At 38.2% G+C, this 21,772-nt stretch overlaps 1 protein-coding gene across 1 annotated transcript in view; it reads right to left on the bottom strand.

The window, feature by feature from the left end:
* Myh15 (myosin heavy chain 15) overlaps positions 1-18,182 on the bottom strand; it is a 123,272-nt gene extending 105,090 nt beyond the window's left edge. Inside the window, exons 1-9 of the mRNA XM_006989993.3 lie at positions 18,031-18,182; positions 13,665-13,771; positions 13,225-13,368; positions 10,575-10,731; positions 9,688-9,715; positions 8,681-8,774; positions 6,183-6,275; positions 3,660-3,723; positions 3,474-3,569 (exon numbers count right to left, since the gene is read on the bottom strand). Coding sequence (XP_006990055.3) covers positions 3,474-3,569; positions 3,660-3,723; positions 6,183-6,275; positions 8,681-8,774; positions 9,688-9,715; positions 10,575-10,731; positions 13,225-13,368; positions 13,665-13,771; positions 18,031-18,118 — 871 coding nt within the window. The 5' untranslated portion in view covers positions 18,119-18,182. The remainder of the gene's footprint in view (positions 1-3,473; positions 3,570-3,659; positions 3,724-6,182; positions 6,276-8,680; positions 8,775-9,687; positions 9,716-10,574; positions 10,732-13,224; positions 13,369-13,664; positions 13,772-18,030) is intronic.
* Between the last annotated feature and the right edge of the window lie 3,590 nt (positions 18,183-21,772).

Here is a 21,772-nt window from a genome sequence, read left to right as displayed (position 1 = left end):
TTCTCCATACAATGTGAGAAAGGACTCAACTAGTCTGTAAAGTAGTTCAAAGCCCCTACAATTCTGTACAAAAGGTAGAACTGTATACCATTTTTATGGTACTAATGGACTTTACAGAACCTCTTAATATAGTTACTGACTCTCAATATGCAGAAAGAGTTGTTTTAAATATTAAAACTGCTGAATTTATTCCTGATAAAACAGAATTAAGTTCAGTACTTATACAATTACAGGAAATAATCAGAAATAGGAATCATATATATCAGATCCCATATGGGTCTGCCAGGTCCTCTCACACAAGGTAATGATGAAACTGACAAATTAATAGAAAGTGTGCTGGAGGCCTCAGAATTTCATTAAAAAAATACCATGTCAATAGCAATCACTCAGCAACAAGCCAAGGAAATTGTAAAGAAATGTCCTACTTGTTCCTTCTATAACCAAACTCCACTACCGACAGGAAGTAGTCCTAAAGAAATAAAATTTGGCAAATGGATGTGTTTCATTTTGCAGAATTTGGAAAATTAAAATGTGTACAACATACAATAGATATGCTTTCAGGATTTCAATGGGCAAATGTTTTGAGTTCTGAAAAGGCTGATTCTGTAATTACACACCTATTTGAATTCATGGCCATAATGGGTATACCTATACAAATTAAGATTGACAATGCTCCAGCATATGTCTCCAGTAAAATGAAATGATTTTTTTATATTATAATATAAAGCATATTACAGATATACCACACAATCCTACAGGACAAGAGGTTGTAGAAAGATTTAATTGTACTTCAAAAGAAATACTAAATAAACAGAAAGGAGGAACCAAAACCCCCAAAGACAGATTGCATAATGCCTTATTAACCTTGAATTTTCTTAATGCTGATGAGAAAGGAACAACAGCTGCAGAGAGACATTGGATAATAGAAAAATTTACTAAGTTAAATCAGCCTGTGTACTTTAAAGATGTGTTGACCTCAGGATATGTGCTACATTGGGGAAGGGGTTTTGCTTTTGTTTCCACAGGAGAAGAAAAGCTAGAGGATACCATCAAAATTAATAAAGATTTGATTCAAACAGGACAAACCTCTTAATAAGGAGAAATGATGGCTCATCCACCAATGTGACAGTTCTACAAGTTATAAGGAAAACTCACCAAACAAGGGTCAGGGCAGGGTTCTTTTTTTGACTTTACATGAAAACAGAAATACCAATCTTCAAGAAGTCAAAAGACCTTGGACATCTAGACATCTAAAGCAGAAGGGAAGGCTATCCAGAAAAAAAATTTACAAGCAAAGAAAAACTCAGACCTATTGGTACCAATATTCTCTGCAGGGTAAAAATCTCACTACCTAAACATCTATATTTCTTTACTTCTCAGAAAAGTTGTACTCTCAACTCAATTAAAAATCAAAGCTAGCTTTGGAGTTGGAGCATGGCTCTCTCCTTCTCTAAATCCAAGCATGTTGTTAAAAGAAAATATTAAGAGTTTCTGTCTCATATCAGAAGAGCCACGGACAGAAAAAAACAAAAATCTAGGGACTATTGTCAAAATTCTATTTCTCCTCATACTCATTCTTTTTTTTTTAGCCCCCACCCCCCATACTTATTCTTGACTCTTTGGAACCTTTCCCCCCTTTTTTTTGTTTTTTTGAGACAGGGTTTCTCTGTGTAGCTTTGCGCCTTTCCTGGAACTCACTCTGTAGCCCAGGCTGGCCTTGAACTCACAGAGATCTGCCTGCCTCTGCCTCCCGAGTGCTGGGATTAAATTCATGCACCACCACCACCCAGCAGAACCTTTCTTTAGATATAGTGCTATCCTAAAATTTAAACTTTCCATTTTGGTATTAATAATGTTTAAGTTTTCCACAGTGAACAATAAATTTTCCTAACAATGATCTCTGAAGTCTCCAGAAGGAAGATGGGGCCCCACAACAATGATTCTACTTGGTTCATAATGATGCCATTGAGCCAGTAAAATAACACACAAAGATCGGCTCTGGACTACAAACTGTTCAGGACAGTTCCAAGGTGGCTAACTAAGATAATCCATCATCTTATACCTCTAGCCAGAACTTCGGATAAGCTTTACCCATTACTCTGAGACTGGCTACAAACGTTACAGCTAGTCCTTATGAGAATTAACCATTGTTTTAGTTTTCTTACAGAATCCCACATAAATACCATCACCCTCTAGACAGCAGGAAACAATTTTAAGAAAACTACACTCCTCTCCCAAAAGGTTTTGTTTTCTCAGGGTTATGGATAATTGTCATCTGTCAGGGATTGGTTATAAGTTGTAACAGAGTTAGGGGTGGAACAATAAAGTTTAGACTCAGGATTTTCTTTTGGGTAAGAAAAAGGGAGAATAGATATGATAGGATAATAAGGTAGATTATTGTATCTACTTGTAAACTAAATCAGTAACTATCAACTTTGGATAATTTGCACTGGTATGGTTTCTTGTATACTGATATAAGTACAAAATTATTTTTCGATTCCTATTTAAGATAATTTGTATATTGATACAAATAAAAACTATATGTGTCGTATTGTACATATGTTCTTACTCCTGTTTGAAATATTTTGTATATTGATACAAATGTAAAATTATATTTGTCACACTGTATGTATATTCTACCTCTGTGTAGAATATTTTGTATATTGATACATATTAAGGATATTGTTATTATATTGCACTATACATTTCTACCTCTGATTAAGATATTTTTGTATATTGTCACAACTTCAAGGTTGTTATCTCTATACTATACATCTGTTTATAGATTGTTTATTTTCATAATGTGAAGCCTTAGTCTTTAAGTTATTTAGGTTGATAAGAATTACAGGTTAATAGTCACCTGTGCTTGTCATATTTATAGTTATGTTAGTTAGGTTTTCTACGTATACAGAAATACATGTTGAGTGGATAGGTAATCTTCAAACACTTCATAGACCTAGAAAATATGGCCTTTAAATGTTTTAATAACTGAGAATTCTGTTGACATGAGACATGATTGCTCCTGGCAGCATCGATCTACTCCTGAGAAGATGTTGGGCATCAAAGACACTCCATATGGACATATGGAGTTTGTCCTCTTCTTGGCAAAAAAAAAAAAAAAAAAAAAAAAAAAAAAAAATGCCCTGTTGGGCAAAGAACTGCTCTTACATCGACTGCAGACACACACACACACACACACACACACACACACACACACACACACACACACACTTAACCTTGCTAAGGCATTTTATTCACTGTAAATTCTCTACTTGCTTTTAATGCCAAATTAAAAAAACAATGTTGCCATTTATTCTACCCCCATTAGTTCTATAAGTGCCTAAGTTTCCTACTGTAGGATGAATAAACTGTGGTCTAAAACTACTAAGAGACTTACTAAAACAGTACTCTCTCTCCCTTGGACTCTGTTTGTCCTTTTCTAGAGTATGTGTGGGCTCCAGTCTAACACTTACCCTGAAGTTCTTGTTTTCCAGACAGAATCTGATAAAAGATATGATAGTTCCTCTCTCCAGGCTGCTGATAAACCACCCGAGATTTTTCTAGAAAATCTAGAAGGATCAAGAACGAATAAAGATTCATGCTTGAACAGTCTTACAAAACTTAGAAGAAAACAGCCAGATAGTGAAATGGTTACTTACAGATCTGGATATCTGCAGATGACAGCATGCCTCTTGAACCAAAATGCATCCTGATGAGTTTTCCCTAGGTAGAAACAGAACGCAGTGTCCCATCCAATCTTTCTGAACAATTGCAAAGGCTTCATTGATTACATCATCCTCAAAGTGACTATATACTCCAACGATTGAAAAAAATAAAATGTAAGATGGTATTGAGATGAGAAGGATAAGATAATGTCTAGAGCAGCAGTTCTCAACCTGTGGATCATAATCCTTTTGGGGTTGAACGACCCCCTCATGGGGGTCACATATCAGATATCCTGCACATCAGATATTTACATTACAATTCATAACAGAAGAAAAATTACAGTTATGAAGTAGCAGTGAAAATAATTTTATGTTTGAGGGGGTCACTATAACATGAGGAACTGTATTAAAGGGTCACAGCATTAGGAAGGTTGAGAACCACTGGTCTAGAGGGAGCGACACTGATTACCAAGACTACAGCAGTCCTGACTGTGTCCAGGCCCATATCTGCCAGTTCCTGCCTGTGTGTTTTCATATGCACTGTAGAAACTGTGTGAATCTCAGTGCTCTTATTTGAAAAGGACGATTGTAGAATCTTCTCAGCATGCTCACTCACTCATCCAGTATTCAGTGACTATCCACCATGATCTAAGGAACTCCTGAGGAATTAGACACCTAATAACAAGAATAAACACGGTCCTCAGAATTGTGAAATGTTCTAGATGGTACATAGCTACTCGAGAGCTCTAACAAAGGGACATTTGAAGTATTTTGAAATCAAAAGCAAGCCTCTTTTGTTGTAGTTTAGGAAGTAAGAGAAAAGGGGACATACACCAAGACTGAGAGATAGACAAAAGGCTAGGGGTTTGTTTCATGTGTGCTCAGTAGACCAAGGGGCTTGTGTCTGGCTTATGTCTCAAAAACACTGTGATTTTCCACTCTCTTCTTTCTTAATTGAAACCTAAAAGGAGAATCCAGCAAGGCATAAAGGCTGCTCAGTGCTGACAGTACCTATGTCAGAATGCCAGATACAGTGGCAGCCAGTTTATGGGATGAGAATGTGGGAGAAAAAAAATGGGTTGGTGAGGTCCTCCCCTGCCAGGAAGCACCACAGCAAAACATTATTCCAGCAGGGAAGACGAGTGACCACAACAGGGGGACTGAGCTAGTATATTAGAAAGCAGAGTACAATGGCAGCTACACAATCATACACATGCCTATGTGTACATACGCACGCACGCATGCACGCGTGCTCACACACACACACACACACACACACACACACACACACACACACACACACACACATGCCTATATATACACATGTATATGGGAAACCAGTATAGATGCATGCATACCTAGTAATATTTTTTAAAAGCTATCTCAATTTTTAAATTTTTATTGCATTTTTGGTGGGTTGTTTTGTCTTTTTCCTTCCATTTATCAAAATCTTTTACTTTTGTCTGCTTCTTCCTGTCTATCCCTCCATCTTTATCCATCTTCTTTGTCTCTGCTTCTTATTTTTTCTTTAATTTCCTCCCCTCCCCTTCCCTTCTCTTTCTTTCATTTTATTTCCTTTCTTATTCCCCCTTTTTCTGTGTCTCACTCTCTGTCTCTCTCTCCTGGGACTCATCCTGGAATTTCACACATGCCAGGCAATTCACCATTTAGCTATGTCCCCAGACCTTACTCTTTCCTTTACATTTTTCTCTTCTCTTCTTTTTCTATATTACTGTCTTTCATATTTAATAAAACATGAACCAATATTTTAACAAATCTTCAAAATAGCAATTGTTTAATGTACAAGTGTATTCAAATCAATATAAACAGGAATGTCGTACCACTAGGCTTTGGTCAGAAACTAGGCAATTAGCCTGAGTCTATTATTTAGTTATGCTTAGATATTCAAACATGAAGCATTCTTCAGTTTTCTTTAACTTTTACAGGGGCTCCCTGGCCCTCATTCTTGGAACAAAATGGACTTATAAAGCTTGATTTCTAAATCCAAATGTTTTCCTCCATCATGGGATTTCTAGTTATCAAAAAACCACATTGAGGTACCTTGTTCAATATATTAAAAAAAATTCCCATTAAATATGCAGGAAAAGGAGTTCATAAACAAGAGCAGAGAGAATAATTAAGAGAATTAGGAAAGATCTACTAAATTGACTTCAGTATATAGGAAATTAAGGAGAAACAATTTCAAATCTCTAAAATATAAGAATATAGGAAGCATTATGATACCTTGCTGGATGAGCTGCCCTACAGTGAAGGTAAAGAGATGTGTGTTAAGATAACTACATCCCTTATGAATGGAATCTTTCAAATAGAAAATACATAGAAATAAGAAGTTTTAATTGTCTCAGCCATATCTGGTAAAACTCTTTTGAGAAATGTCACAACATGATATAATTTGATCAAAAACCTTGTTCTAGAATTCTGTTACCAATGTGCTCGGGCACAAATTTTATGATAGCCTAAAAATGATAGGTTCTGAGATGTTATCGCACTACTTACAAAACGAGAAGAGTTGTCGTTTCTCAGAGTTTTGGCATTTCCAAATGCTTCTAAGACAGGATTCGTTTGTACAATTTGATCTTCTGAAATCCCCTAAAAGCACAGAAGAGAAGTACAGCTGAATAAAGTTTAACAGGATTTCACACTGAAGCAAACTCCCCAAAAGCAGCTTCACTGCTGCCGAAATAACTAGCGGCCTATAGTTTTCAAATGTGATAAAATACTATTTGGAAACTGAGATTCCAAAAAATGGAAGGATTAAAGATAACTATTTCATATATTTTCTCCTAATAAAACTTTTAGGTCGTCATTAGTTTGTAATGTTTTTTGTGTGAGTCTGAGTGAATAAAGAAAATGTTTATTGACAAACAGAAAAGAACTAGAAATTCATCTTAGGATAATACATTAGTTTCTTGCCATTATTAATTTTATACTTTCCTTACACTAATTCTAGGTAATCTAGAGGGTTACACCAAGCAGTGACTAGTAAGAGTATTGATCTTGAATTTGAATTTTGCCTATTCAAGAATATGGGCTGTTTACACAAAGTAATCCTAAAAGACCAGCTGCTTCCTCATCAATTCAGAGCTGCATTGCTTTTATAAATTCATCCACAAAGACCTGTTTCATAGGTTTAATCATATAGTATGTGGTGTTCAAGAATATACAATGTATACATATTGTTTTGACCTCAATAATATGTATCTATTGTCTTCCAAAGAATTATAAAAGGCTATATAAGCAAGGATTTCCATAGACCTGTTGTACAGGTTAAGTTGTGTTGTTATGTTACATTATGTGACATCATAAGACTCAATTAAGATAAAACCAATTAGTCCACACCAAACAACAACAAAACTAAAATGCACACTGAAACAATTGTTATGTAGGAAAAAACAGTTCAAGGATGCTTGCAGCTATCAACCAACTTCAGGGATGGGGTGATGGGAATGCAAACGTTTTATAGTTTAAAATCTGAGCAAAGGGAGTCTACATTTTGGTATAGCTCCTACTTGTTACAGCAGAAGAAGCTGTTGATACCCAGCATTGAATTGAAAATACAAAGTGACAATATCAGACAGGGACTGATGAGAGGTGTTAACAGTTTCGTGTGGTTACAAATGGTTCTGGGTACCACTTAACACTACCTAGTTTTACTTTGCATGGAAGAATGACTTCCAAATTACTATGAATGCTCACTTTACAGCTAAAGCTGAATTAAAAGCTATCAAGTGTGATGGCTGATATTAACTGTTCATCTAATGCAACCTAGAACTACCTGGAAAGGGAGTTTCAATGAGTGATTGTCTAGATTTGTTTGATTTTCCTAAGCTGCGTTATTGAGATGGGAAGACCCACCTCACATGTAGTAGCACCATTTCATGTAGCAGTTCATGGACTAGATCATGAACTGCACGGAAAAGTGGGAGTGAGAAGAGCATTAGCATACATACATTAATTCACTGTTTTCTTGACAATGTATGTCATGTGACTAGCAAATTCAAGTGCCTGCCACCTTGATTTCTTTGAAATAACTATAACTAGAATTATGAGCCAAATAAACCCTTTCTCCCTTAAGTTACTTTAGTGAAGGTCTTTTATTACAAAAACAAGAAATGAAATTAGGAGACCATGGTTAAAAAAATAATAAAGAAGGTAACATTTATAGAAAATGTTGCATGGTTAAAGTTAAGGGTTTTTCTGTTGGGCATGGGATCTGATAAAGGAGTTCAGAGAAAAGGAAGCCATCGTGTGTGTGTGTGTGTGTGTGTGTGTGTGTGTGTGTGTGTGTGTGTGTGTGTATGTGAAATATCAGAAGAGGACATTGAAGGTTGTGGTGACTTGGTGCAAAGTTTGGATCCTGAAGGTATGTTGATCAGAAGGGCCAACCAAACGTTCTTGGAAGGATATCTAAGAGTATGTGATGCACGCTTTTGGTTTGATTTAGAATGCTCTGATGATCCTCTCAGGCAGTAAAGAAAGGATGAAAAACAAGACATTTCAATATTTTTGTGGTGGTTTAAAGGTGAAATGTCCCTGTAGGCTCACGTGTTTAAAAACTTGATCCCAAACTGGTGGCACTCCTGTAGATCCTTCGGGAGGTGGAGCTTTCCTGATCAACCTGAACCACTGGTGACCTTAATGTTTGATAGCCTTAGCTTGGCTCCACCTCCTGTTGGTCTCCTGGTTTCTGAGTATGGTTACAATGACACAATGTGACTAGCCAGCCTCCTGCTCCTGCCTCTGTTGCTTCTGCATCATGCTGGACTGTATAAATCCACAAATGGAATGCCAGGATAAGCCCTGCCTTTCTTAAGTTTCAGTATCTGATATTTTGTCACTAAAAGAGAAAAGTAAAAGTAAATGAGAAAAAGTACAGTTTTGCTAATTGTTCTATGGCTCCCTCCTCCTCCTTGTTCCCCATAGCTTGTCAAAGGAAAGTCTCCATGGCTCAGTAGATGAGGCCACCTCACCGTTCAGATGTTATAGACACTCACCGGCTTTTTCTTGGTCTCACTTAGAGCTGCCACGGTGGCAAAATACTGAATCGTCAGTTTGGTGTTCACTGTCTTTCCAGCACCAGATTCTCCTCTGTGATTTGAAGTGGAGAAAAATGGTTAACTGCTTCTGATGATCAATGTCATGAAAGTTAGCTAAGTCTGATCCTATCCAACCTCTGTCTTAGAAAATGACCTGTCATTTTTTTCACCAGGAAGCTGTGCTTTGGTTTTCTCCTTTCCCTTGGATAGTCAAATACATTCGCTCAAGCCTGCCTTTAGGTACATGAAATTCAGAAGCCAGTCCATGCTATTTGCAAAGAGCATAGATTTGAATTTGAACTAGCCACTTAGCTCTACAATCTAAAACCTATGATCCCTTTTAAGATAACAGAAACCAACAGAGGGTCAATTACACAACATACCATCATCAGTGCAAAGGAAGACCACAGACTTGAGCACATCATAACCCCTTGGGTCTCAGCCACCTGCTCACACTAGCATGCCCATCCAGTGCACCCAAAATGAATCTTCAATAAGGCATTCTGAGGTCCTCTTTGCCCTCTTTTGGTATCCTCCAAAGGCACACTATATATCACTATATGTACTGTGCCATGGCTACTCACAGCAGCAAGTTATCTGTTTCGTGGGCATACTCTACAGCTGTTAATAGAGCTTCTCTGCTTAATTAGCCAGCATAGAGAACTTTGAAGTTGATCATTTGCTAGACTGGAAGCCCCTTCCCTGAGAAGGAACTAAACCTGCTTGCACAAAATAGTTTTAAGGAAGGAGTCTCTTTAAATGATGGAGGCTGATTTCCTTAAACTATATTTACAGAACTCACTGAAGTGTTATGACTACTTGCAGAGTACCTGAAATGCATTTTGTATCTGAAGATTAAACAAGTCAAAGGTAATAAATTTAAGTTCTACTCTCAATGAAATATAGGTGTCTACTTTCCACTGAAACTTCACGGAGGGGAAAAATAAAATGAGACAAACACTTACGTGAAGAGTATGGACTGATTCTCTCCACCTACAAGAAAAAAGAAAGAAGTAAGTATGAAAGAAAGAAAGAAAGAAAGAAAGAAAGAAAGAAAGAAAGAAAGAAAGAAAGAAAGAAAGAAGGAAGGAAGGAAGGAAGGAAGGAAGGAAGGAAGGAAGGAAGGAAGGAAGGAAGGAAGGAAGAAAGAAAGGGAGGGAGAGAGGGAGGGAGGGAGGGAGGAAGGAAGGAAGGAAGGAAGGAAGGAAGGAAGGAAGGAAGGAAGGAAGGAAGGAAGGAAGGAAAAGAAATTGCTAGGATATTCTTGTGATTGAACCTTATGTACTGGAATGAACTTATTCACAATATTTGTACCTATAGTTTCAACTTAGAAACAAGGAGAAAGATTTGTTTCATCTACACTTGCAAACCCCTCACTTAAAAGATACAATATAAAACAGATACCTTTATCTTTACCAGTAACATGCACATGTAAATTCTAGGCCTATTTCGTTGCTTTAAATAGAAAGAGTAACTAACTAATGGTTGACATTTTTAGCCTTTTGAGAATCATTGCATAATAATAGTTACAGACTAGCTTCTTTGTGTCATGCAGTATAGCATACGCTTGAGTAATAAGAGCAGACACATACAGGGGGCATTATCTGGGCCAGCCTCCAGCCCTAGCACTACAAATGGATTCTTTCACTCTGAAGCACAAACTAATTGTCTCCGTAACCATAGGAGACCTGTACAACGTTGCCTGCATTTTATCTGGAAGGAAACAGAGGCATCAAGAGATGAGATAGCTGTGAAGCCATGCTCTCCTCACAATGCCTACATGTCCTTTGGTGACTTGGAGAAAAAGTGGATAGGAAATTTTCCTTTCTCATTTTGTAGGGCAGCTACTTACTGCGAAGCATCTCCTGAAGGGCACTATTGGCGACAGCAAAGATGTGAGGGGGAGCCTTGGATCGCCTCTTCCTGTGATAGGCAGCCATGACCTCTTTCTGATACACTGGAAGCCACTTGTAAGGGTTTATAGCCACGCAGAAGAGTCCTGAATACGTCTGAGGAGAGATCAGAGTGGATTTCAGAAAATAGACTAGCTGCACTCACAGGTTTGTCAGGGCTCCCCTGTCAGGTAAGGCTAGTGGAATATTTACTTATAAGGGAACATGAAAGAGGAGAGATGAATTCCTGTGGAGAAGGGACTTCTAAGAGAAGCCGATAGATCTGGGTTAGACCAGCGTTAAGACCTGGGATTACCTCTCTGTCTCTGGGAGATACACTAACTGCTAAAATATCTGACACACGTCTTTTTAAAAAAAAAATATTTATTTTTATTTTTATATGTATGAGCATTTGCCTGCCTGCATGCATGCATGCATGTACACACATATGAGCATGGTGCCAGCAGAGGCCTTAAGAGGACACTGGATCCCTGGAATCTGGAGTTACAGATGGCTGTGAACCTCCATGTTGTTACTGGGTTCCAAACCTGGTTCCTCTGCAAAATCTTCAAGTGTTCTAAAGTGCTGAGCCATTTCTGGAGCCCCCAAATGTAACTCTTGCCAAGAGATCGAGGTGAAACCACCACAAGGAACACCAATAACACTAAGAAGCCAGCAAAGAGGTGGAAGCCTTTTCTTCTAGAGCCTCACAAGAAGTAAGACCCTGCTGGTTTTACTTCATTGAAGACTAATGTTCTTCAGTACTGTATATGAATGAGGGTTCTCTTAAACTACCCTTTCAGTGGCAATTTTGTTGTGAGACAAATCTGTAGAGAAACTAAAACAGTTACCTAGTAAGTCAAAAGTTGAAGACTAGGGTGGTTGCATGTCACAGTCTTGATGATAATGGATCCCTGCTGCCACTATCTGAGCCTAATCTCAGTACTGCTTCTAATGCATAGGTTTAGAAGAAAGTGAAGGAGGAACTACCCATCAGGAGCCTAATGACTGTGGAAAAATCAGTTGGTTTCTCAAATGCTAGTTCGGTGACAGGCACTGAATTATCTGTTCTACTTGTTTTTTAAAATTTAATCCTGTAACTTGTATGTAGAGTCAGACATTACTATCCCATTTTATGGAAAGGTAACATCAGGGAGTTCAACAAGACAGGGGACATGTGGGGAAAGGAGAAAGCCATCTTCACCTGGGACAGCACAGACTGCTTTCTCAGCAACATGGACTAGGTGTCATAAAAGCAGATAGCCCCATCTTCTCTGTAGCAGGAATCTTAAAAGTTCTTATTAATAAAATCAAACCTGGGGCCAGTTATTGGGGTGAAATACTGGATGGCCAGAGAGACAGAACAAGCCACAGCTAACCTCACCTGGCTAACTTCTCAGCTGGTCTTGTTTCCTCAGGCCGGAAGCCTCTGTGTCCTTATATCAGAATGGCTCTCAGCTGAACTGTGCTGCTCAAAACCTAAAAGCTTAACCACCCAAATGCTTAACCAGGCCAAATGCTTCTGGTTTCTGGTCCTCACGCCTTACTTCTCCTATGGGCTTACTATGCTGTCCTTCAACAGAAGCAGTTTTCACAGTGCCAGGAATAGCCTTAAGCTGCTCTTAGACCTCTATGCATAAAGCAGTTGGTATACACACAGGAAATAGAAATTCAAGTCCATTTTTAGCAAATTTCTATCTAAATCTGTACTTAGCAGTATTTCTAGCCCATAAGTGAAATATTTATTTATTTATTGTTTGTTTGTTTGTTTGTTTGTTGAGAAAGGGTCTCTCTACATAGCACTAGCTGTCTGGGAATTCACTATGTAGACCAGGGTGGTCTGAAATTCACAGAGATCCACCTACCTTTACCTCCCGAGTGCTAGGATTAAAAACGTGCACCACCATGGCCAGCTTTTTTATCTTTTTCATTAACTGATTCATGACTTAAGTGTTCATTGAGCATTTGGTAGGAAAATTAAGCATTTCTCCAAAGAGCACACAGTCTAGTTCTAAAATGGTACATAAACTATCTGACAATCATGGTGACAGTTATGAGCATAAACACACAGACATGAGAGCCTCAACTCTTCTTTCCTAAAAATGCTGATACAGGTTGCCATGGAAATGGCCAATGACTGCTTATTTCTCTCTACACAGACAGGAATGTGTGCATGGGACTATATGTTTGTCCATTTCTAATGCCAGCCTTCTTGTGTTTGTGCACGTTAAGTGTTGCATACACATTAGTACAAGCATGTCCTGGATTTATCTTTACACAAAACTGGGTTGGAAGTGCAACATCTCAAATACATTTTCCTCCAGAAACATTTTTAATGGCATAGATAACCTTAACTAATAAGTAATTGAGCTGGCATTTGGACTCTTCCTATTCTGGTTCTAAGCTTCATACTTAGATATAGTATGGCATTCTACGGGAAATGACATGCATGCTGACAAGATAAAATTAAAGAAATGTTGGGATAGTTACTTCCCAGTGGATGTTCATATGAGGATATGTGAACTAAATGTAAAATATCACCGGAAGAGGTTGGGGCATAGCTAATATGAGTTCCAAATGAGATTTTCCTGGTAAAGTTGATATACACACGTAGATCATCCAGTGGTCATAACGTCTCCTCAGGGTGTGAAGCACAGACGCCTCATTGAGGTGAAGCAGCATTGACAGATCTTCAACCATTTCAAACTCTGCAGGGTTCATCTGTTGGATATTGTCCTCCTTAATTCTCAGACTCTGCCAAGAACAGGAAAATAAAAGATATATTTTAGCCCAGTTTGGTGGCACATGTCTTTAATGCCAGAACTGGGAAGGCAAAGGCAAGAGGATTCTCTGTGAGTTCAAGGCCAGCCATGTCTACATAGTGAGTTCTAGGACAGTCAGTACGACATAGAGAGATCTTGTCATACACACACAGAGATATCTATTTCTCTATTTCCCCTATGATATCATCACACTCTTTTGTCTATAGACTTAGTGAATGGACTAGACAGTAACACAGACAACCCCACAAGGACTAAGGCTTTCTTTACCTCTCCATCTCTAGTCTCTACAAGTACTTTTCCATCATCGCCACTCTCTTTAACCTCAGCCTCGATATAAACATTCTTCCCATCGTGAACCCAGCATCTCTTCTTCCCTAGAGAGGAAATATAGGTTATAACTACAGTATTTAAGGGACTCTTCATTGGACATTTTCATTCTGATGCAGTTTTGTTCCTGCTAAGTCTTGGAGTCATCAATATAAGAAGTCAGGAAGTTCTATAAAAACATAAATGCTAACCATGACTGCTTGGCCATGCATATTTGTAAAGGAACAAGAAAATTCTCAGCAAGCAGAGGTCTGCCAATATCATTATAAGAAAACTCTACCTAACTCACCTACACCATCCTATACCGCACAACACTGGACCCTTGGATAAGCTCCTGATCATCTCACTCTTTCCCAGGTCCCCTCAAATAAACTCACTCAAAAATTATCTGGTTACATCTGTGTAAATCTGAGTGTTAATGGACTTCTCCCTTAGGATTTCTATACATCATATTTTAATCTTGGAATGAAAGTCCAATAAGAGAAAGACATGCTAAATCGAAGAAGAGATAGAAGGAGAATATCCATTATTTTGTTATATACTAAAATTGACTCATGTTTACCATCTTATATTAATTTTCCTTCTTCTGTCCCCTCACTCAATGCCTTATCCCTAAGTGAAGAAGTCTTCTACAAAAGTAATTAACCCATAAAATACTTTCAGGTAAAGTCCTGTGAATACATGAGAATGCCTCTCTAAGTTCATTTAAATACTTAACAAATTCTCTTCCACCCAAGGTAAGCAACCACTTAAGATGAGTAGGAAATATGCTCCTCAAAGAAAATGAGTTTTAGCATGCTACAAGAGTTCTCACCATAATAGAAAAAGGGTAAGGAGAGAGCATTGATGAGAACCCCATTCAACTCTGACTGAGGGGAATGACAACTAGGTTACCACCACCATCTCTAATATATGAGTTACAAAAAGTTTCAGATATTTCATTTCTTCAGATATGTGGCCCTCACCAGATGCTTCCCCTAAAGGTGAGCTGCGGGTCATGGGGATGAAGTGTACAAAAAGAGGCAATTAATTGGGTATCATTCTCTTCTACCACCACGATTGTCTCTGCATAGAACTTTGTTGCTCACTATTTTCTTGCCACGACAATCTACAATGCACTGCTTTCTTCCTTTCCCTAATTACAAGCAACTTCCCCTGAAAATTGCTTTGTAAGCAGATGTGATAAGCCTTTGTAACTCAGTTTTCATTGCCTTTCTACTTGTTTATGCTTTTCAATGCCGGTTTTGTGTTGTACTTATTATTTTGGTCCCTTTTATGCAAACAACGATGTTTTTATGTTAGTGTATGAAAATACATTTGATTCTGAAAAGTATCTGTTTAGCACATAAAGGCTATGCATTTCAAAATATATTATCAGTTGAAAAAAATTTGATGATTTTCCCTCCCTCTTTTTTCTCTACCTTACCCCCTCTCTCTCTATCTCTATCATCTATCTATCTATCTATCTATCTATCTATCTATCTATCTATCTATCTATCTCTGTCTCTATCTATCTCTGAAGAAGGATAAGACTTGCCCACAGTGCCAATATTGGCATAGCTAATTATTAGCAGTAATTAGAATAATGACTCTAGAAGTCAAATTACCCTCCTCCTAAATTAGTTTTCCTCCATTATCTCATGCTTCCTTTAGCAAGTGCTTAGCTACTTTTCTCTCTCTGGAGCTTCCCTCAAGGAGGGCTCACCTCCTGCCCCATGATGAGCTCTTTGTTTTAACATCCCCGGAAACAGGAGGAGTGAAGAATTTTCAGAAGCCTTTCCCTGAGACCCAGTCCATGACAGCAACTTTTCTTTAAAAGATAAAGTAAATGAAATAAGTCAACTTTTAATTCCTTTTAGTCATAAATAATGCAGAGCTGCGAATGCAGATAGCACTGCGTTTGAGTTGGGTCATCTAGGATTCAGCACTGTCCTGGTTAGTAAGCTGTCAAGCAATAGTTTCAAGTGTATAAGTAAAGGATATTTTCCCGATATTATTTCCTGCAAGCTAACCAACCCTAATTAAATATCTCATAGGATATGAAGATGGTCAGCATTTTGAGATGTATAAAAAGATGTAAAACATTAAAACCAATCACAAACAAGCTTAAAAATGACCAGTGTTGTTTCTCTGTACCATTTCTTATGAGGCTCTGTTCTGTGGTATGAGATAAAATTTGAGTTAAACTATATTCAAACTTGTAGTCTTATTAAATAGATACTTAATCTCTTGTAGTACAAAATCATTCATTTGGTTTTGGAGTGATTTTCTTTTTATATTTACCTCTAAAACTACTGGTCTTCCTCCCTGGCACCCAGCAGTTCTAGGTTTCTTTTCTGGGTATCATTATACTACACTACACTTATTTTCAAACTGATAGCATTATTTGGTCCTAATAACAATGAAGGAAGGTAGGCAGGGCAAGTGTTTTTTGTTCATCTAACTTTGGCAGGTGAGTGAAAGAAGGCTCAGTAAGGTGAGGTGCTTTAGTCTAATATAAAATAGATGATCAGGAACAGGGAACTGGAAGCCAAAACTGTTGGCTACACTCATAGTCAATCTGTTTCCATTTGGCCTGAGTTCTATACACAAACTCTACTGTCCCCTAGCCCAGCGAGATAGACAACTTCTGGTGATTGTTCATCTTTTTGCTGCCACCGAATATCCATAAAGAAGGGTTGTATGCCTTTGGTTCATAGTTCATGTGTTTCCATTCGTTTGGCTATTTTTCCCTGTGCTTTATCCAAAGGCTGAGGAGCCCCCAACTGGATCAGGCCTTCTGAATAGGTGAGACAGTCGATTGGCTTGATCTGTTTGGGAGGCATCTAGGCAATGGTACTGGGTCCTGTGCTCATTGCATGAGTTGGCTGTTTGAAACCTGGGGCTTATGCAGGGATGCTTGGCTCAGTCTGGGAGGAGGGGACTGGACCTGCCTGGACTGAGTCTACCAGGTTGATCTCAGTCCTCAGGGGAGGCTTTGCCCTGGAGGAGGTGAGAATGGAGGGTGGGCTGGGAGGAAGGGGAGGGGGACAGGAGGGGGGAGAACAAAGGAATCTGTGGCTGATATGTAGAACTGAATGGTATTGTAAAATAAAATAAAAGGAAAAAAAAAGGGTTGTATGTTAATAAAATTAATTAAGATTATGTTGATCACTCTATTTTAAGCAATCATTTATAGTGTTGACTCTATGAAATGAATGATCCAACTATCTCTACTATACTGGTCCAATTTTGATTTTTCTCTCTGGTACCACTGTCACCATCTTGTCTTAGTTACCTAACTGCTGGTGATAGGCCTCTTCATGGCCACTCTGCTTTTGGCGATTGTTCTGTTATTGTATCTGATTTGAAGGATTATAATTAGTTACTTTGAAATACAATCACACTAATGAAATACAAGGATGGGAAACTGGGAGCTGATCCAGGACTGGTGGGTCTGTGACAGAAATACAATTTCCTTCATAATTGGCTTGAATTATAATTGGTCACACTGAAGTCTAACGTTGACTAATTCTGGGTGCCAAAACAATGTTCAGTTTTTATTGTGCACTGTTAAGTAATTTTGGAATTAAGGCATGTAGGTGACCTGATGTCAAACCACACTGTGAATCTGATTTCCAAATCTCTAACTAGCTGAAATGTAGAGAATGGTCATGCAGCCCAGATATTTAAAAAAGAATGGGGGCAAAGGTTACATTTACTTGGAAATTTTAATGTAGAACTTGGCCTTTTTTTTTTTCTTGAAGCTAAATCCTCATTAACCTTTGGCCTTGCCTGAAGCACAAAGAAATTGTGAATCTCAGTGTCAGTCTCCTAAATGATCTTTCTTTTAGTTTGGCTAAGAAACCCTGCTGACCTGTGCCAGAGGGCCAGGTTCCAACAGCAGGAATGTCTGAAGACAGGCAGAGACCAACTCTCACCTCCAGCCTCTCAGCCTCCATCATTTCCTTCCTTCTTTTTCACAATGTGCAGAGCCAAGTCACAGTCCTCTCCCTGCTAAAACATGTACTTGCTGACAATTCAGAGGTTTCTAAGAAAGTCTTGACCTAAGGCAACTCCTAGAAGAGAATGCTAGTCTGAGAGTTTCATAAATGGGATATGGGACTGGGATTCCTCCCAGTCACCCTCTTTTTCTTGGGAATTTCTATTACTGACTTGGACACTTGATGTCTTCAATTGTTCAAAGATTCAAAGATTGCACACCATTCAAATAAGTTAGTCTCCAGAACCAATGGGTCATTGCAATCAGGTAAATAGTTATGCCACTTAAAGTGATATGAACTCAAGCCAGCAGTTTCCAGCTTACCATCAAAGGCTGGGGACTGTAACAGAGGATCATCCTTATTTCTTCTGAGAAAGGCTGCAGCATCTCCAAACTCAGACAGATCCATCATTCTTAAAATATCCACTGGGGGCAGGAAGAAAATGTAAGGCTATATCGATCATGTGAAAGGGTTCGTTCTACAAAAAGACAGAAGTGGGGAGAAAAGTAGAAATGAGGCACTTGTTCTAAAATGATAAACCATTCATAATAGACAGACCAAAGAATGCTTCTTCTATGCCTGTGCCATGACACAACTGTACTCAAGAAGATACAACTTCAACAAAGCCAGGTTCTCCATAAGCATTGACAGTTCAGTGCCTGGGATCAACAGTGCTTTCAGGAACCTGTGCGAATGTATCAACTCCTTTAAACATCAGAAGAAAATGTAAATAAAATAGTGATGACATATAATAACAATCTTACCCAGCTTTTATTTGTCTTTATACTGACTAAATTTTAATAATTTTGTGGAGGAAATATCTCTAAAATGACAAAAGTCCTTGAGGCTGGTAGAAGTCAAACTACAACCTTGAGCCACAGAGTTCTGACCTTGGCAAATGGCATAAATGGGCAAAACTGACAAATGTCAAGTTGCAAACACTAGGACTCTTGATATGAATGGAAGGTAGAATCTAGTGCCTTTAGATGTACCAAATATCATACACAGAATGAGGTGACAAAAGTAGAGAAGGTATTCAGATACTTTTTCAGTATGAGTATAAAACCATAAAATTGTGAGTGTCCTTTGGGAGATGACTATCTGGATCAGATAATTTACAGAGGCAGTAAGCAAATGCCAAAGGCAGTAGAGAGAAAGCAAAGGCTGGAAGTAGGAAGCAGGTTGGGGTGATGGCATGAAGCAGGAATGAGTGAAAATGATCACTGGATCAAGAAATTCTTGGCAAAACTGAATTGCCAGACAAATGAGTCAGCCTAAAGATGAAATCCTTCATCTTGAATTATGGTTATACTATAGAGAATTTTTATGAAGAAATCTCCACCCACTATCGAGTGGGGTGCTGGTACAGTAAGGTCAGAATTAGGGAGGCTGGAAGGAGACTAAGTAATGGAAGATGTGGACACACAGAGCCCAAACCCCCAACTCATGTCCTGAGTAGATGATTTTGACATGAGTGCTTTATACTGGGAAATACTTTTGCTCTAAACTTTGTGACACAGACTCCTTCTCTCCATCATTTCCTCATACTTGAATCCAAGAGTCCCTTCCTTGACCTTGATTTTCTGATTCCCCAAAGATAGAACCCTTGGCATCATCTCTGATTCTTCCTTCCCTGCCATGTCCATATTCAGTGAATCACCATGTTCTACTGTTTCTGTGTTTATCACATCGTTATCCACTTTTATCTGGCACAACTTTGATTGCCAGGAAGCTTACCCTTTCTCTGACAAGTGTCTGGCCTCATTCCTAGGCACAAGCCAGACATAGCTATGTCTGTAATGAGGCTTGTGTGTCTAGACACAGATGATTAGATCATACTTGAGTACATGTTCCAAATGGGCAATCAGAATGTGTCATAGAGCATGGGTTTGGAACTTAGGGGCCACTCTCAGTCTGTATTCTGCTTGAATGGAGTGATATAAACTTGAAGGTTGAGATTGGCACTCTAGTGTAACTACCACTTTTACATGTGTCCTAATCAGTAAAGGTATCAGTAACAAAAAAGTCATGAGACAGAAGAAGCAATGTATGAGAGCAAGGAAGGAAAGAGAGAGGTAGCTTTCCTAGTAATGGTACCCAGTGAGACTTAGATCCAGCTCTTGGTTTTGGTGCCTGTAAATTCAACAAACTCTTAACCAACTCCTCCTATTTAAGCCCCAGTTAAAGTGTTTGAGACCTTGAGTGCGTGTCTCATATTTTTCCATCAAATACCTTTAAATAAAACAATTTGTCACACTTATTTGTCCTTATCTTCTGTCCTAGAAAATGTAGGGTGTTTATAAGAGCCGGCACATTGCTTGATACATATAAAAATCTCAATCATTATTATTAACAATTCTTTTGCAGCCAGCAAGATTGCTCAGTGTTTGCTAAAGGTACTTGCTGCCAGCCCTGACAAGTGGCAGCCTGAGTTTGATCCCTGGGACACACATGGTGGAAGGAGAGACTCGACTTCTGCCAAGTTGTTCTCTGACCTCCACATCCACCATGGCATGCATGTCTACACACACATCTACACACACACAAATACAAACAAGTAAATATAATAAACTTTAAAGTATTAATTAATCTTGTTCAGTAGACATTTGTGTGTTTTCTAATTGCTCTGCTAAATATGTAGGACAGTATCTTTACTTTCTAAATTATTTTGTGAATCTGAGATAATGTAAAACCATTAACAGAGGCTACCAGCAAAGACTGGTATCTCAGTTTCTGTTCTGTTATTGTAATGGTATACCACAAACTCGTAAAGAATAAATACATATTTATTTAGTTGGTAACTCTAGAGATTTAAAAATTCAAGTGCATGATATCATCATCATTAGTGTCTGGCAAGGACCTTCTTGCTGGGTCCTGAAATGGCAAATCTCATCATATGATAAAGCAAGCATGACAGAGAGCACCTGCTTTTATGATTAAAAATAAATAAATAAACCTCTCTCTACAATCCATGAAAGGGTTAGTCTATTCATGAGGGCTATCATCATAATTTGGAGCATCAATTTTCCAATGCATTCAAACCACATCAGGAAGTAAAGTGAGAAAATTTCAAAATGACAGTTGAGTAGATAGATGTAAATACAACAAAGCAAAAATCTGCTTGGATTGTAACCTTCCCTGGAAGATTATGTTCCCTTTAATTCTCCCTGTGATGACCACAGTTGGTCTATAGCTCATTGCTTTTATCTATCTAGATTGGGTCTGGGCAGTAAGTTTCTTGGAAAATGGATGCAGAATTGTATGCAATGGTGGTTTTTAGTGCCTAACTGTAAGTGGAAACTTAATTGATACCTCTTAAAAAATTGATAAAATAGTTGAATGATTTTTACATAAGCAGCCTTGACAGGTTTCCATGTTAGTTTTATCATAATTTATTAGATTCCCTTGAGTTCTTCTGTGTGTGTTTCCCCTTAAAGCTTTCCATTGCTGGAAAACCATGCTGCAAATTATGCAGAAAATACAAATATTTATCCAGTAAATAAGCACTAAGTGTCTTTTAGCAAAGCTGCTCTGATTGTTCACAGTGAAGACAACATGCCAGAAAGAATTAGAATGGATTTCTCCAGATGTCAACAGAGGAAGAAGAGAATTACCAAGCATGTAAATGATCCCAAACAAGCTGGGGCATATGTCTCAAGGCAGTAAATGAAACACATTTGAAATACAAGGCCCAGTGAACACTACAAATCCAGGGAGTGCTCGTAATTAGGTACACTACAGTGTAAAACAATAATGCTGATGCCTGCTAATATTCATGCTGCTGGATAATCCCATTTTTGCCTTCCCTCAGAAAGATTTACTTGGTAGAAAACCCATAATTTCCCAGTCTTTATGAAGAAATCTACCACCCTCCATGCATCTATAGTACCTGCATTGTGTTTACTCATATGCAATTTGGATCTCAATAAGAGCGGGTGCCTCTGCCAGGTTATCTCCTTAAGGGGAAATGGGAAAATGTTTAATTGAATTATAAATCAAGAACATTGAAAAAATAATTGGACTACTAATTAACTGTTATGGTTTGGGTTTAAAAACATCCTTAAA

Source organism: Peromyscus maniculatus, chromosome 12 (genome assembly GCF_049852395.1).
Source record: "Peromyscus maniculatus bairdii isolate BWxNUB_F1_BW_parent chromosome 12, HU_Pman_BW_mat_3.1, whole genome shotgun sequence".
NCBI classification, from domain to species: domain Eukaryota; kingdom Metazoa; phylum Chordata; class Mammalia; order Rodentia; family Cricetidae; genus Peromyscus; species Peromyscus maniculatus.
Note: the sequence above shows the minus strand (reverse complement) of the source record. Positions and strands in the feature narration are given on the sequence as shown.